This window comes from Acinonyx jubatus, chromosome E4 (assembly GCF_027475565.1).
Source record: "Acinonyx jubatus isolate Ajub_Pintada_27869175 chromosome E4, VMU_Ajub_asm_v1.0, whole genome shotgun sequence".
Lineage (NCBI taxonomy): Eukaryota > Metazoa > Chordata > Mammalia > Carnivora > Felidae > Acinonyx > Acinonyx jubatus.
The window spans coordinates 5,421,866-5,438,859 of record NC_069395.1 but is presented as its reverse complement, the minus strand read 5'-3'; the positions used below and the strand labels follow the sequence as shown (position 1 = coordinate 5,438,859).

The 16,994-nt window shown below is 58.4% G+C and overlaps 1 protein-coding gene across 2 annotated transcripts; it reads left to right on the top strand.

Moving 5' to 3' along the window:
• The first annotated feature begins 993 nt into the window (after positions 1–993).
• On the top strand, positions 994–16,892 carry ARHGAP30 (Rho GTPase activating protein 30). Of its 2 annotated transcripts, none has more exons than XM_053209634.1 (12): positions 994–1,489; positions 6,597–6,699; positions 8,897–9,041; positions 9,931–10,013; positions 10,172–10,279; positions 10,843–10,970; positions 11,697–11,868; positions 11,947–12,050; positions 12,136–12,213; positions 12,775–13,170; positions 14,118–14,212; positions 14,476–16,892. In XM_053209634.1, exons 1-12 carry the CDS (start codon positions 1,393–1,395, stop codon positions 16,105–16,107), a joined length of 3,141 nt encoding a protein of 1,046 aa, XP_053065609.1. In that variant the 5' UTR covers positions 994–1,392; the 3' UTR covers positions 16,108–16,892. The 2 variants fall into 2 exon arrangements, with proteins under 2 accessions (XP_053065609.1, XP_053065608.1); XM_053209633.1 differs by having other exon boundaries at positions 14,118–14,383.
• The last annotated feature ends 102 nt before the right edge of the window (positions 16,893–16,994 follow it).

The window sequence follows — 16,994 nt, the reverse complement described above, 5'->3', positions numbered from 1 at the left end:
GACCAGGGGAGGGGGGGGGTCAGGTGGGGCAAAGCTGCCGCTGGAGGCAAGAATGTCTCCTTTCCCCCAGGGAACTCTGGGTCACTAGCTTGGGGCTCTTTTGGAAGTTTTGGGCGGGGGGTGCTGGGGTTAGATACGGTCCACCGTTGCCTTGCCCACCCAAAACACACTCAGCCAGAATGCCAAGATTTTGTACCCAAACCCCACTTGGCCCGGAAACAGCTGGATTTCACCCCCTGCTCCCTGGCCAGCTCAGGACTTTGGATGTGGAGCCCAAAGATCTGGGGTCCTAGTGTGTACATTTTGTGTAAATATGTGCATATTTGTATATAAAATGATATTCTGTTTTTAAATAAACAGATAAAAGCTGTTCTGCCTGGTTCCTGTCTTGCCCCTGAGCTGTGTAAGCCTTGAACAACTCGATTCTCCCTCTGCATCGTCCTCCCTGTGGCCCCGTGTAGGGCAGGAGAGAGCGTGTCTGTGGCTGGGAGGTAAAGGGGAAAGACGTGTCCCCGCCAGGCCCTCTGCCGTCTCCCAGAGTCCCCAGGTCCTTCTGGGACAGCCGGCGCCCTTGTGCACCCTGTTGTCAATCCTGTGTCGTGCCCCAGCGTCACCAAAATGGGCCTGGGAGGCAGAATGCTGTGCACGCTCTTTCCAGACAAAGAAGCTGGCCCTCCAATGAGTTCCGTGGAAAGAGCTGGAAGGATTAGAGATCACCTAGTTCACCCCCTTCCTTGTCACATGTGTGGAAACAGGCTCGGCGAGGTAATGTGACTCGTCACAGGCCCGCCAGGGGCCCAGCCTGGCATCCTCCTGGGGGCTCCGCCCGGCCCTGTGCCACCTCGCTCTCAGGCCGGCCCCCTGTCTCCGCCTCGGAACCCCGAATTCTGATCTCCGAGGGTGTCAGGCACCTGCTCACGCCCCAGGCGCCGCCACCCCACCCCGGGGCTCTGACATCACCTCCCCTTGACCAATGAGCAAAGTCCCAGCGCTGGGTTGAGGATGTGAATGTCGGCTGCCTCCCCCACCCCAGGCCCTGTGGTTGCAAAGATGCTCTAACAGGAAGCGGGTTTGAGGAGCCACACGGCTTCCTGCTCCCCCAGGGCTGAGCAGGGCCGGAGGGGCGAGTGCCAGCCTGGGCCACGAGACACAGCTTCTTGCCAGGGTCCTGGTGGCTTCCTCTTCCACGGCCGCTTCCGTGTGGCCGGGGCCCCCAGAAGCGCGAGCTGCGGCCTGTGGCCCAGGCCACCCTCCACCCCGCCCTGGTTCGGAGCCCTGCCCCCTGGGGCCGGGCCAAGCCCAAAGACAGGCTTGGGATCCTATGGGGGACCGGTAGGGCAAAGGTCTTGGGGGGCAGAGAGGTGGCTGGGCCAGGACCTGGGGGCTCCAGCCATGAAGTCTCGGCAGAAAGGGAAGAAGAAGGGCAGCTCCAAGGAGAGGGTGTTTGGGTGCGACTTACAGGAGCAGCTGCAGCGTTCCGGCCAGGAGGGTAAGGAGGTGGCTCAGGGCTGCTGTTGGGTGGGGGGCCCGGAGGCTCTCCAGCCCGGTCCAGCCTCAGGGACGGAGGCAGCTCCCAGGTGCCCGTGGCGAAGGGGCAGTGGCTCGGGGTCAGCGCCCAGGCGGCTGTCAAGCAGGTGCGGCAGGAAATGTGGCTCGGCGGCAGAGGAGACAGAGGAGCCCCCTTGTGTAACTACCTGTGGGTGGGGAGGCCGGAGAGCTGGGAGACCAAGAGGTGTAGGCAAGAGAGAGGGGAAGGCATCACTGCTGGGGACGGGAGGCGGCGGGACAGGGCCAGGGGACGAATGGCGAAAGGGCCCATGGACGGGCCTTGGGTCTGAATGAAAGGGGACAGGAGAAGTGTGCCAGGAGAGTTTGAGGGTGGCGCTGGGGCACACGGGGGTTTCCTGGTTGGAGGAGAGCACCCCGGGGCCGTGGTCGCAGGGCTCGGGGCCCTCTGCAGCCTTGCCGGGCCGCAAGTGAGGGTGTGGGTTGGCATCTCCCTCTGCCAGTCTCTGTGACTCTCCCTGTGCGAAGGAGGAGCGGGTTTGGGTTGGGAGTGGAGGGGCGAGGGCAGAAGCGGCTGAAATGTGGGCTGCGGGAAGGGTCAGAGAGATGCCCCGAGGCTGGTCGGAGGGCAGGGGCGCAGGGTGCAAGGAGGTGGGTGTGGCGCCTGTCGGCTGCCTCCCTGAGTTCCCTGGAGGGGCTCAGAAGCCAGGAGGACGGGGGCCCACTCCAGGCTCATCCCCGCATGGAGTGGCCACTCACAAACTTCGCCTTGATTTGAAATTGAACACAGGTATCCTGGTGGCCCAGCCCAGCTTGTTTGTGCCCCTCTGAGCTCCTCCCAGAGAAGGGCACGATTTCCACCCCCCCACCCTACCCCACCCCAATCTGTCATTTCCTCTTCTCTGCTCTGGGTTGTGGTGCCTTCAGTCCGGGAGGGTGATGGTGGTTCCCGGCTCATTTCCTGCTCGTAGCCCCGCCCCCTCATCCCCAGACACCTCCTTCCCCTTTTCTCCTCCCCCAGGGGCCCCCATCCCCACCGGCCTCCGTTCAGGGAAACCCAGGGCCCCAGAGAGTCTTAAAGAGCTGAAGTCCCGAAGGCTTTGCTCTGCCTTTCTCTTCTCACCGTGAAGAGCCTGCCAGCACAGGACTGACTCCTTTACAAGGGATTCCTCTTGAGAATGATGACTTCTGGGCCAAGCAAGGGCCACGTGATCCAATGGGGCTGATGTGCTTCCAGTTCTCTGCAAACCCTCAGTTCAGTCTCCTCATCCTGGGGCTGCCCTTCCCCGTGGCCCCCGCCAGCGCCATGTTGAAACATGGAACCCCCAGCCGGCCCAGACCCCACTCCTGTATCCCCTCCTGGCCTGTCTGCATTCCCAGCAGGTGAGGGGCGTGTTCTCTGGAAGGTTGCTGGGGCCTGGTCCTAGTGAGACCCAGAGGAGGAGAGGAACACCCCCTTCCCTTCCCCAGCACCTCACCTGAGCCCAAGGGTGGAGTGATCTTGGGCACCTCTCCCTATCCACCCCTTCCCTGGGCACAGACAGGTGGACAGTGAAAGGTCATAGAGAGGCTGGTGATGGCTTCTCTCTTCAACCCAAGACTCATGGTCTGTGTTTCTGCTTCATTTATCCTCCCTGAGGATCTTGGTTTTTCTCCATCTGTCTTCACTCCGTCTCAGCACCCTCTCCCAGCTCCTTGCCCCGGGGGCCATCTCTTCCTTCCCCAAGCCCTACCTCTACTGAGTTCTTTCTTTTCCTAACGTTTATCTCTTTGCTACCCTGGTCAGGTAGCATTTCTGATCCTCGAAGTCTCTAAATTCTGGGCCCTCTTCCCGGACCCCGCCTCCATTCCCCGATGTCTCCAGCCCTTGACTCCACCACCTCAGCCCTGTCTCTTACTTTCGTTTCTGATGCCATGGCTCTGATCTCTATTCCCTTGACGCTCCCCCCCCCTTCCCCTCGCCTCTCGGCCTGTTATCTCTCCTTTCATCTCCATGACCCACCTCCTCCGTGGCTCTGACTCCTTAGGCTCTCTAATACCTTCTTTAAGGGCCTTTTCTGGAGATTCAGAATCAACAGAGAAGGGCAGGATGGGGAGGATCTGGCTTGGATGTAGTTCATGTCAAAAGGACCTAGGCCTTGGGTGACAGCGGACTATCTATGAGTCAATGGAGTAACATGGCGGCCAAGAGAGTTGGTGTGGCACTAGGCACCTGAGGAGGGTCCACCCCATTTCTTCAGTGCTGGGAACCTGAGGTCAGGGGGCCCTGGCAAATGGGCACAGGTCGTGGAAGGATGGATGGTGAACTGTAGGGCCAGGACTAAGGTGAGGCAAGAGAGGTGACCAAGGCGCAAAATTTAAGGAAGCCCTCGACCTAGGGCCACCACAGTACCCAGGGTGCCCCTTTCTTTTTCCCTCCTCCTTCCTTCCTTCCTTCCTTCATTCCTTCCTTCCTTCCTCTCTCTCCCTCCCTCCCTCCCTCCCTTCCTTTTTTAAAAAGTTTACTTATTAATTTTTTTAGTACTCTCAATGTGGGGCTAGAACTTATGACCCTGAGATCAAGAGTTCCATGCTCTTCTGAAGGTCGTGTTTGTGCACAGTTGGCACTTGCACAGCTCTAGGAATGGGTGCTTCCGTAAATTCCGCACCTGCGCCTTCCTTGTCTCACCCAAGTCCTGGCTCTGGGGTGGGGGTGGGGGACAAAGGGGGTGGACACCAGGCCACATGAGGAGGGTTTACAATAGTGAATAATGGGTTTATTGATTATTTCCTTCATTCTATATTTCTCTAATTAATTACTTCATCCCACCAAGAACTTGGCATGGATGATTCCAAAAGCTAACACTTTACAACATAGAATAAAATGACTGAAGGAATTGGGTTGAAGGGGGAATGAGAGGAAGGTCAAGATCCGTGCCCAGAAGCGCGTATCGGGTGATTCTATACGGTTTCTAGATGTGGGCTCTGAGCTTCCTGGTAACTAAAGAGGTGAACATAATCAGGTCTAAGACTCATAAAGCCCAGAAGGAAAAAAAAAAAAAAAACCAGATGGCTGAGGAGAGACAGCTTTTCGTGACACTGACACGGGAGAGGGATTTCTCTGGAAAGTCTTGGTGAATCGAACTTAGTGTTTTGTCTTGGGCAATATTCTCTAGTTCAACCTCCAGGGGATGTTAGTCATCCTCATACCTGATGGCTTTCTTCCCCGAGTCGTCAATACACCATTATTGAGCACCTGCTGTTTCCACACCGTGCTAGATGCTGGGGAACATGTCACTGGTTTTCAGAGGTGGAGACACGAAGGAAACTAGTGATAACGAAGTGTGGTAAGTGCCACGATACAGATACAAGCAAGGGGCTCAGAGCTGGAGGTGATCTTTGCGGCGTGTTTTGGCGAACGCATTGGAGTTCACCCGTCAAAGACAGAGGGAAGGGTATTTCCAGGCAAGGGAACGACACGAGTTACGGGGCCAAGGCGTGTTCACGGAGCAGCAAAGAGCCGGATCCCAGGGCTTGTCGGAGAGGCAACCGGAGCCGAGGCTGGGAGAGCAGCTGGGCCCGGCCTTTGCAGGGCCTTATGCACCAGGCTGAGGGGTTTCTATTTTATCCTCCATCTGTAGGCCAAGCAGTGAAGACTGGGCTGAAGCAAAGTGTTTATGGAGCAGAAGATTTAAGGCAGGGAAAGCTTTCGCAAGAGAAACCTTCTGGAGACAGGGTTTCACACAGGGCGTTGGAAGGTTTCCCGAGTCTGAGACATCATGTCAGAAAATATGAGGGATGTTGGGGCGCCTGGGGGGCTCAGTCGGTTAAACGTCCGACTTTGACTCAGGTCATGATCTCTCGGTCCGTGAGTTCGAGCCCCGCGTCGGGCTCTGTGCTGAAGGCTCAGAGCCTGGAGCCTGCCTTCCATTCTGTGTCTCCTTCTCTCTCTGCCCCTCCCCCGCTCATGCTCTGTCTCTCTTTCTCTCTCTCTCTCTCTCTCTCTCAAAAATAAATAAACATAAAAAAAGAAAAAAGAAAACATGAGGGATGTCAAAATCAGTAACATTCTGTTTGGGCCTCAGAGAGGGTGCACACGCACACACACACACAGAACCGGTCGCACTTAGATCTTGTCCTTCAGGAGCTTATGGTCTGGTAACAGGGGAGGGGGCCTAGGGTGGGAAAGAGAACGCAACTTTTGGCACCCCTGGATGGGAATCCTGGCGCTAGCTGGTAATACAGGGCCCTCGTTACTTCTCTGACCCTCTGCAGAACGGGGACTAGGATACCTAATGCACAGAGCTTGGCACATCGCTGCTTCTCTCCTGCACCGACCTGTGTGCAGGTTTGCCGTGATCTTGTGCGCCTTCCTATGACAGACCTACTACGCACGCGCTGGCCTCCTGGCTTGACAACACTGCCCGTCAGCCCTGTGCCTTGTGGGTCCGGACGACTCATGCTCCTTCATTTTCTATAGAGTGTTAAATAAATGTACTTTCCTTGTTTTTTTAAGTTTAGGTATTTCCTTTGAGAGAGAGAGAGAGAGAGAGCAGGGGAGGGGCAGAGAGAGGGGGGAGAGAGAGAATCCCAAGAGGGCTCCACGCTCTCGGCACAGAGCTCGATGTGGGGCTCGAACTCACGAACCGTGAGATCGTGACCCGGGCCGAAATCCGGGGTCAGACCCTTCATTGACTGAGCCACCCGGGTGCCCCTAAATAAATGCACTTTCAAGACCTGTCCTTTTACTCCGAGTCTCCTTCCAAGCAGACTGCTGCCCCTTTGAAGATTCTGGGGTCGCAGCTAGTAATTACAGAGAGACAGATTTCAGCTCAACAAAAGGCAGAACTTTCTAGCAGCAGTGGGCGGTCTGGACAGGCAGTGTGCTCCCCCCTCACCTGGGGGATTTTCGCAGAGGCTCTGGACCCAATGGACGGAGAGACCGGGGGCGGAGGCCCTCTGAGACTCCTTGCGACAGGGGGCTATTCCACGAGCTCCGCCTTCAGTCTCCCCAAACCCCCGTCCCCGATGCTTCCATTTCTCAGACCCCCTGCGGTCTCTGTCCTCCCAGAGCTGCTGATCTCTCTTCTCTGTGTCGTCTGTGTCCCCAGTGCCACAGGTGCTGAGGAGCTGTGCAGAGTTCGTGGAGGAATACGGGGTAGTAGATGGGATCTACCGCCTCTCGGGGGTCTCCTCCAACATCCAGAAGCTCCGGTGAGTCAGGCAGGGAGGGGAGGGCTCCGTGGGCCAGGAGGGGCGAGGGAAGCGGGGAGAAGGAAGCGTGGACTCTGGAGTCTCCTCAGGAGGTGCATGTCTCCACTCCCATACACGCCCACCCAGTTCTAAAAAATTGGATATAACTCATACAACCATAAAACTTACTATTTAAACATGTACGACGCAGGGGCGCCTGGGGGGGCTCAGTGGGTTGAGTGACCGACGTCGGCTCAGGTCGTGATCTCACGGTCTGTGGGTTCAAGCCCCGCGTGGGTCCCTGTGCTGACAGCTCGGAGCCTGGAGCCTGCTTCCGATTCAGGGTCTCCCTCTCTCTCTGCCCCTCCCCCCCCCAAAACAAACAAACAAAAAATAACACTAAAAGTAAATACGTGCGACTCAGCGATTTTTAGTGTATTCACAAGGCCAGGCATGCCACCATCACCACTCATTCCAGAACATTCATCAACCCCCGAAGCAGTCGCTCCACATTTCCCCTTTCCCGCAGCCTCTGGCAGCCACGCGTCCACCACCTGGCTCCGCGGGCTCGCCCGTTCTGGACGTTGCATACAAACGGAACCGTATTACGTACCCTTTTGTGTCTGGCTTCCTCACGTGGCGGGTCTGCAGGGGCTCGTGCACGTTGTCGCACCTGTCGCTACTTCATCTCCGTTTCCGGCTCGACCGCATTTGGTTCATCTGAACATCGACCGATGGACAGTGCGCCTCTTGGCTGCGAGGAACAGCGCGGCCGCGAACGTTCGCCCACCGGCATTGGTGCCGACGGGCGGCTTCAGTTCTCTGGGGTAGACACGTGGGAGCGGGCTTGCTGGGTCACATGCCGAACTTTTTAAGGGGCTGCCGGACCGTTTTCCGTGGCCGGGCGTCAGTTCACACCCCCAGCAGCCGGGCACGAGGGCTCCAATTTCCCCGCATCCCGCCAGCCATCCCAGCGGATGTGAAGTCATGTTTCACCCGGGTTCGCGTCTTCCCTAACAGCCAATGACGCCGAACATCTTGTGTGCTTCTCACTCCCTTGTAGATCTTTTTATTTTTTAATTTTTTTGAGGCTTAGTTATGTTTGAGAGAGAGAGACAGAGACAGAGAGACAAAGTGTGAGCAGGGGAGGGGCAGAGAGAGGGAGGCACAGCATCCGAAGCAGGTTCCAGGCTCTGAGCCGTCAGCCCAGAGCCCGACGCGGGGCTCGAACTTACCAGCCGAGCTGTGAGATCCTGACGCGAGCTGAAGTCAGATGCTTAACCGACTGAGCCACTCAGATGCCCCTCCCTTGCTCGTTTTGTTTTTGTCTTTTTAAGTTTATCCATTTACTTTTTGAGAGAGAGAGAGAGAGAGAGAGAGAGAGCCCAAGTTGGGGAGGGGCAGAGAGAGAGGAAGAGAGAGAGAGAATCCAAAGCAGGCTCTGTGGTCAGTGCGCAAACCCGGATGCAGGGCTTGAACTCACGAAGCCATGAGATCACCACCTGAGCCGAAATCAACAGTCAGATGCTCAGCTGACCGAGCCACCGGCCACCCCTCCCCCCACCTCCCCGCCTCGCTCATTTTTAAATTGGGTTATTTGTTTCCTTTGAGCTGTAAGAATTCTTCACACGGTCCAGATACTAAACGCTCCAGCAAATCTATGCTTCGCACATGTTTTCTTCCATTCTGTGGGTTGTCCTGGCTTTCGTGACACTGTCCTCTGACGCCCAAAAGTTTGCCACGTGACGCTCCGTGTATCTGTTTGTCCTTTGGCCGCTTGTGCTTTTGGCGTCTTATCTGAGAACCTGTGGGCTGACCCAAGGCCACGAAGAGTTACACTTACGTTTCCTTCCAAGATCTGCGTCCCCTCCACCTTTTCACGAGCCCAGAAGCACGTGCAGGCGCACCCCTCCACCCTTACTGGCTCGGACGCCCCCCTGCCTTGCCGCTCACCCCCCGCAGCTCCATCCGCGTCTCCCTGTGCCCGCACGCACGGGTCCCTTTCCCTACCCACCCGGCCGCCTGCACACCCCCCAGGCACCGCGACAGGTGCACCTGTGTCTGCTGCCTCACGGACACACACGTCCCAACGTCCTCCTCCCAAGTCTGGAGCCTGCTGACCGCTGACCCTGCCCGGACCCACCCGCACAGCCCCCGCCTCTCCCACTGCCCCCCCCCACCCCCCTTCCCCCACTCCTCACACTCCGCACCTCCCCAGGCAGGAGTTTGAGGCAGAGCGGAAGCCGGACCTGCGGAGAGATGTTTACCTGCAGGACATCCATTGTGTCTCTTCCCTGTTAAAGGCCTACTTCAGGGAACTTCCAGACCCTCTGCTCACTTACCGGCTCTATGACAAGTTTGCTGTGAGTTGAGAGGCCGGGGTGGGGGGGGGGGGGGGGAGACGAGGCTGAGGGCTGATTGTCCTGGCGCCGATGTCCCAAGTGGGTGTTCAACGGCCGGACAGAGTGCTGGCGATCCCGAATGACAGAGACCACGTGAAAAGGAAGACCCCCCCCACCCCCGCCAATCTCCTCCCTCTTCTCTTCGCCTCCCCTCCTTCCCTTGGGGCCTGCGGCTCATGCACGGTGCAGGGACGAGGCTGGGGGACGTAGAACCCAGGCGGAGAGCAGAGGGCCCTGGGAAATCACCTGGGCCAGAGCTTCCCTCCACGGGAGAGAAGGAGAACCCTTCTTAGAAGTCAAAACTTGTCCCGGAGTGCGCCTCCACCAGCGGACTGGATGCTGGACAGCTTTTGAGTGAGGGAACGCAGGACAAAAATGCTCTCTTGAGTTCAGTGGCATTTAAACAGTGAGTTGCATTTTGTCGAGCACGATAGGGTTGTAGGAGCCGGGAGCAGCGGCCCACGCGGTTCAGCCCACGCCGGCCGGACCGCGTGGGCGCAGGCCTCCCTGGGCACCTCAGAGTAACTCCACGGCCCCTGGAACACCCGCAGGGAGGGACCACGGAGGTATTCCTGTACCGGAGCGGCACCGGGGGAGGAGGCCAAGGCAGAGCGGCAGGGAGTTGCTCGAGGTCACGGAGCTATGGGGTGGCAGGGCTGAGATCCAGCAGCAGGTGCCGTGGGCCCCGAGCTCTGGGCTCTGCTCATCACGTGGCTTCCGAAGAGCTGGGCTGGGGGATGGGGTGGGGTGCAGCACAGGCCGTTTCCGTCGGGTGGGCTCAGTGCTCCGAGGAGGAAGCAAGGGCGGCGCGGGCCTGCTGACCCGGTTCTGGAACCTTCCTCCCCACCAGGAGGCCGTGGCAGTGCAGCTGGAGCCGGAGCGTCTGATCAAGATCTTCGAGGTGCTTAGAGAACTCCCTCTCCCAAACTATAGGTGTGTGGGGTTCCTCCCTCCCCAGAGGGCCGCCCCACGCCCCACGCAACCCTGGGGCCTCGATTTGTCTCTTCCCTTCCGGCTCCCAGACCTCAATCCTACCCCGGCCCTGGGCGTGCCCTGTGTGACCCCCGGCCCACAATGCCCCCCTTCTGCAGGACCCTGGAGTTCCTCACGCGGCACTTGGTACACATGGCCTCGTTCAGTGCTCAGACCAACATGCACGCCCGCAACCTGGCCATCGTGTGGGCCCCCAACCTGCTGAGGTGGGCACATGTGCGAGCAGCCTGGGGGGGAGGGTCCTGGCAGAGCCCAGCCCCCAGAGGCTGCCCCAGGAACGGGCGTGGCTGTGGGGGTGCCCGGGGGAGGGGGGGTGGGGCCTCCTAGAGCCCGGTGAGAAACAGGGGGTCTCGCAATTAACGTTGAGCGGGACGGGGCTTACCCACTGGACACGAGGCCTTGTGTCTTCTGGTGCCGTGTCCCCGAGCTCAGAGTCCTTGTTGAAGGTGTGGCGAGCAAACGTCTCGCGGTCTATTGGAGCTCTGGCCTGTATACCACCCCCCGTGGTGTAAGGCAGACTATGAGAAGTCCCGAGAGTCATTATAACGAGGCACCCTCGCGTGCAAAGGTTAGAGATGAATTCTGACGGGAGTGAATTCCCAGAGGGCTTCCTGAAGGAAGGCATTTGAGGCTTGAATCACGCATGTGGTTTAAGAGGTGGCGACGAGGTTAAGGGCACGCAGGGGAGGGGGGGTGGGGGTATTTTTAGGGAGAATTCAGACGGGGACGTGTGGTGGGGCTAGAGGGGAATAACTCCACGTCTCCACAGGTCTAAGGACATAGAGGCCTCGGGCTTCAATGGGACAGCAGCCTTCATGGAGGTGCGGGTGCAGTCCATCGTGGTCGAGTTTATCCTCACGCATGTGGACCAGCTCTTTGGGGGCGCTGCCCTTTCCGGTGAGTGCCCCTCCCAGCCACCACACCACCACGGTCTGTCTGGGGAGTCATGTCAGGGTCACAGAGGGCCTCAGAGGCCACCTCGTTCAGCCTCCCCGTTTTGCAGATGAGGCAGCTGAGACTCACAGCTGTGGTCACGTGGAGAGGATCCTGGAGAGGTGATGGCCTAGGCCGGTCTTGAGCAAACCTCTCCTGCATAGCCTGACCTTCCAATCACCATCCCGGCTCTCGGGGCCAGCGACCGATCATTCCTACCCCAGCCCACCTGGCCGGTGTGCTGGGATCTCCTGACCCTTGTCCCCGAGGACGCCCTCTTGAGGAGCCCAGCCACAGAGGGTCTGTCTCCCAAGACCTCTGAGTATACCCTTAGCCTGGCGGTTAGTTGGTGGGTGGGAGGGTTCTACAGGGAGCTGAGGCCCCCTTTCAACTCTTTTTTTAAAAATGTTTACTTTATTATTTATTATTAAAAAATTTTTAATATGTATTTATTCTTGCGAGCGGGAGAGCGAGACAGAGTGTGAGCAGGGGAGAGGCAGAGAGGGAGGGAGACACAGAATCCAAGGCCGGCTCCAGGCTCCGAGCCGTCAGCCCAGAGCCCGACGCGGGGCTCGAACTCACGAACCGTGAGCTCATGACCTGAGCCGAAGTTGGATGCTCAACCGACTGAGCCAGCCAGGCGCCCTGTCATCTCTGTTCTTGGCCGGCCAATTCCTCTTCTTTCCCTAGGTGGTGAAATGGAGAGTGGATGGCGATCACTTCCAGGGGCCCGGGCATCAGGCAGCCCCGAGGACCTTATGCCCAGGTCCCTGCCCTACAATCTGCCTAGCAACCTGCAGGCTGGTGATGGACCCCCGCAGATACGGCCCTACCACACTATCATTGAAATTGCGGAGCACAAGTAAGGTCTCCTTCCTGGCCCTCCTCCCCGACATTGACCGCCAGGCTCCAACCCCAATGATTTCTCCATTCCTTCCAGGAGGAAAGGGTCTCTGAAGGTCAGGAAGTGGAAATCTATCTTCAATTTGGGTCGCTCTGGCCATGAGACCAAGCGTAAACTTCCGCGGGGCGCTGAGGACAGAGGTGAGTCTGGAGGGACGTAGTGGGGGGGGGGTGCTCTGCTGAAGGCGAGCAGGACCCTGGCCCTACAAACATTCATGTCTTGCAGAGGACAAATCCGATAAGGGGACTTTGCGGCCAGCCAAGAGCATGGACTCACTGAGTGCTGCGGCTGGGGTCAGTGATGGTGAGTACAGGTGTGCACGTGGTGTGTGTATGTGTGTGTGTGTGTGTGTGTGCGTGTGTGTGCGCGTGCATGCAGAGGCTGGTGAACACCTGCGTGTGCGTGTGTGGGTGTCTCTGCAAGGGAATAGCAGTGTTATGGATGAGACAGACCATTGTGTGTGCACTCCTGCGTGTTTGTGTGTCTGTACACGTGGCTGTGTGCTCGCTAATTTCAAAGAAAAATATACACGTAATGAGTGCTTATTATACACCAGCCACAGTACCCGATGTTGGGTTTACAATAGTGAGTTGATCATCTGATCAACAGGTGTGTTCAAATGAGCGTACAAAGGGGGAGAGAGCGGGGTGTGGGTTTGTGGGGGGGGGCAGGGACGGCCGGAGGGACGGGGGGGGGGGTTCCTAAGTGTCACTGTGGGAGGTTCGCAGCGGTGGCCAGGGGTAGCCGGGCCCGGTGCCTTCCAGGCTGTCCTAACTCTCAGGCTTGAGAAAGCAGGGCCCGCTCTCCAGAGCCTTCCTGAGGTGTCCGGGGCCCCTTTGCCGCCCTGCGCTCTCTCCCGCACAGAGCCGGAGGGGCTGGCGGGACCCAGCCATCCCCAGCCGAGCGCGTTGCTGCAGGACAGCTTGGAGAATGACTACGGGGAGGCGGCGGAGGGTGACCGGGAGCGGGAGCCGGAGGCGCTGGGTGGCACCAACTCTGAGCCTGGCACGCCGCGGGCCGGCCGGTCGGGGATCCGCGCTGGGAGCAGCAGCCGAGCAGAGCGCTGTGCTGGAGTCCACATCTCGGACCCCTACAACGTCAACCTCCCACTGCACATCACCTCCATCCTCAACGTGCCCCCAAACATCATCTCCAACGTCTCCTTGGCCAGGCTCACCCGAGGCCTTGAGTGCCCCGCCCTACAGCCCCGGCCAAGCCCTGCCTCCGGCCCGGGGCCTGGCCCCGGCCCCGGCCCCCCAGGTGAGGCCCCGGGGATCTCCCAGGCCTGGGAGAAGGGACTAGAATTCCAGGCTGAAGCTCTGATGCAAGGTATCTGTCCTGAAAATGGCAGACGCCTCAGTCCTCAGGCTCGGGGTGGTCACCTTCGGCTGCCTCCCTGACTTCCGGGTTGGGGGGGGGTGGGGAATCCAGTAATATTATCAGGTTCTGTGAGATCCACAGAGAGAGGACCCCCGGCAGTCTTCAGATCACTGATGTACCCGAGACTGGGAGTCCGGGTCAGACTCAGACAGTAGGGATCACGGAGTACAAGGCGGGGCTGTGTAATAGATGCTGGTGACAATATAGGATTAACACTAATCGTTAACATGTATTGAAGGTTTACTGCTTGCCATGTGCTGTGTTAAGGACTTTGCAGGCATTCGCTTGTTTTCTTCTTTTGCGATCTTATGACGCCGTCATTGTCGCTGTGCTTCTGTCACAGCAGTGGGACTGGAGACCTAGGTTAAGCTATTTGCCGTTGAGTTAGTTCAGAGGTTCTGAAGTGTCACTGATGAGAAGTATTGAGGCAGCACAGGGCAGCGGGGAAGGACTCGGGCTACAGAGTTAAGTAGACTTGGGTTCAAAATTGGGCCGTGCCACTCACTGTTTGCGTGACCTTGGACAGATCTCTCTGGGTCTCGCTTTCCTCATGTGTAAAATGGGGATAAATACCCTACATTATGGGGCTGTGTCATGGGGGGAAAAAATAAGACAGCGCACTGTAAAACGTACAGGATGGTGCCTGGCACCTGGCGGGAGCGATAAGCCAGTAGGTAGGGATGCTGGTCTGAAAGCATTGGCCACAGGCCAAATCTATGCCGGGGGCGTTGGTCCCGATACGGTAGCAATGCTAGGAAGATCCGTTTTGTAAAGGGTCAAGGCTGGTCTTGACCTGTGTGTTCCTGGGACTACCTTTCTCTCAACAGATGAGAAGTTGGAGGCAAGTTCGGCCGCAGGTCCCCCGGCTGACTGTGGCCCGGCGGACGTGGCCCCTGCCCTGGAGGACTGCCTGTCCCAGGAGGTGCAGGATTCCTTCTCCTTCCTAGAGGACTCAAGCAGCTCAGAGCCCGAGTGGGTGGGGGTGGAAGATGGGGAGGTGGCCAAGGCAGGAACTGCAGGAGCAGCCTTCTCCCCTGGGGAGGACGACCCTGGGATGGGCTACCTAGAGGAGCTCCTGAGAGTCGGGCCTCAGGTAAGAAGGAGCTGTGCTGGGTTTGGGGGTGCTGGGGAGGCCAGAGGGCGGACAGGGCCCCCTGGTCCTGAGCCACGGTGCTATGCCCACAGGTGGAGGAGTTCTCTGTGGAGCCGCCCCTGGATGACCTGTCTCTGGATGAGGCACAGTTTGTCCTGGCTCCCAGCTGCTGTTCCCCGGACTCTGCGGGCCCCGGGCCTGAAGGAGAAGAGGAGAGTGGGGAGGAAGTCTTCCTGAGTGCCTACGATGACCTAAGTCCCCTTCTGGGGCCCAAACACCCAAACTGGGAGGGTCCAGGGAGCCTGGAAGAAGAGGCAGCAGGATGCAGGGGACAGGGGGCTCCAGGGCAGGCTGAGGGAGAGCAGGCATGCCGGGAAGGTGGGGAGGACAGGGAGGCTGAGCCTGAAGGCAGATGGGACGTCCCAGAGGAGGCTGAGGGGAGTCCGGAGAGCGAGGTGGAGGATGGAGAAGCAGGTGAGGGAGGAGGGAAGGCTGGGGAAAGCCAGGAGATGATGGTCAGTGTGAAGGAAGGGGGTGGGGAAGAGCCAGAGGCCAAGGGAGAGGAGTCCCGTGGTCAGCAGGAGGAGGGCAGTATGGAGGAAGCTAAGTGTGCGGTGGGAACAGGAGGAGAGCAGGGTAAAGACGAGGAGAAAGAAAGGAAGGAGAGAGGGGAAGAGGCTGAGGAAGGAGAGGAAGCCCAGGTACAAGCCAGAAGGGACCCGGAGTGCGGGGCCCAGGAAACCCAAGTTGCCGAGGGGAGCTGGGAAGCTGTACACAAACAAGAGGCTGACGGAGGCAGAGAGGACGAGGCCAAAGGACAGAAGGGGCCTGAGAACCAAGGGGCAAGAGAAGCCCAAGGAGGTGGTGAAGACGGCAGAAGCCCTGAAGCAGCAGCTGAAGGAGGAGCAGGGAAGGTCAGCAAGGAACAGGAGAGTGGGGACGGGGAGCGTGAGGGAGACCAGAGTGCTGGAGGTGACCGTGTAGAGAAGGACGCCCTCCCTGAAGGGTCACACGCAGAGCCCCTGGAGGTTGGCAGTGCCGAAGAGGGCAACCCCCAGTCCTCTGAGGCAGAACAGGCGGTCCCGCAGCCACCCCGGCCACAGGAGATGGAGCCCGAGGGGCCGCTCGGTCCAGAGGGCTGCAACCCGTGTCCCTGTCCTCTTGGCTCAGCTGGTGGTGTGGGCATGCGCCTGGCTTCCAGCCTGGTTCAGGTCCAACAGGTCCGCTCTGTGCCTGTGGTGCCCCCCAAACCACAATTTGCCAAGATGCCTAGTGCGATGTGTAGCAAGATCCACGTGGCACCTGCAAACCCATGCCCGAGGCCTGGCCGGCTTGATGGGACTCCTGGGGAAAGGGCTTGGGGGTCCCGAGCCTCCCGTTCCTCTTGGAGGAATGGGGGCAGTCTTTCTTTTGATGCTGCTGTGGCCCTGGCCCGGGACCGCCAGAGGACTGAGGCTCAGGGAGTTCGGCGGACCCAGACCTGTACGGGGGGTGGGGACTACAGCCTCATCCCCAGAACCTCCCCGTGTAGTGTGATCCCTGCCTATTCTCGGCCACTTAGCTGCCTGGAGCTCCCACCCGAAGACACAGAAGGGTCTGGACACCGGAGTCGGCTTAGTCTGCCCCCCAGGGAACCCCAGCCCCCCGACCCTCTTCTGTCCCCCCAGCGCCGATCATATGCGTTCGAAACACAGGCCAACCCTGGGAGAGGTGAGGGACTGTGAGTAGGACCACAGTGCTGGGCAAAGGGGACAGTAAGTTGTCTTGAATCTCCAGATTCCCAGACCGGCTGTTTCTCCCGCAGCCTGAGCAGCTGGAGTGTCCAACACCATAGGCTTTGACCCTCCAGCTTCTCTTTTCCACTATGGGAAGCATTGCCTCCGTTGGTTTTACTTGAGCTTGTCTCGGACACAAAGCACTTATCCCTTAGGATATTCCCAAGAAAGTCACCGAGATCCTGTTACCAAGGAGCGGGGTCATTGGTCAAGGGGAACAAAGAGTAGGCAGAAAACTTAAGAGGCTTCTCAAAGTGAAGAATGAAGAGGGAACTCCAGCGAAGTTCCTGCCTCCTCTGGGGCTGTGTACTTCCCATCATGGAAGCCCAGGGTGGAGGAGGGGAGGGTGGGGCCAGGTCAGAGGCTATCACACATCAACACTTCTGAGTTGCCCATCCTTATTCTGCTCTTGGACCCTTGGGTACCTCCTGACTCTCCTAGCTCCAGATTAGGAGAACCATGTCAAGGAAGCTCTCTGAAGTCCTCAAAGTGTGTTGGAGGGACTGGCTCCCTCTCCAGCATCCCCACCCTCTGCCTCCAGTCACCTTTAGGAAGAGAGATCTTCTGCAGATCTCCCTGGCTTCTCCTTTTTCCTTTGGAATAACTTCCTCCTATTTCAAGGAAGGGGAATAGCGTAACTCAGGCCCTGGGACTGCTTCTCCAGACAGGCTGGGGCCATATGTTCCATCCTAGTAAGAAGCAATCTCAGAATAAAAGTTGTACTTTTATACCTACACAGTGTGAAGCTTCGTGGGTTTTTTTTGTTGTTGTTCTTTTGTTGTTTTTAACTAGTCTTAGGTGACGGGTATTACATTTTCATATTTGGCAAGATGTCT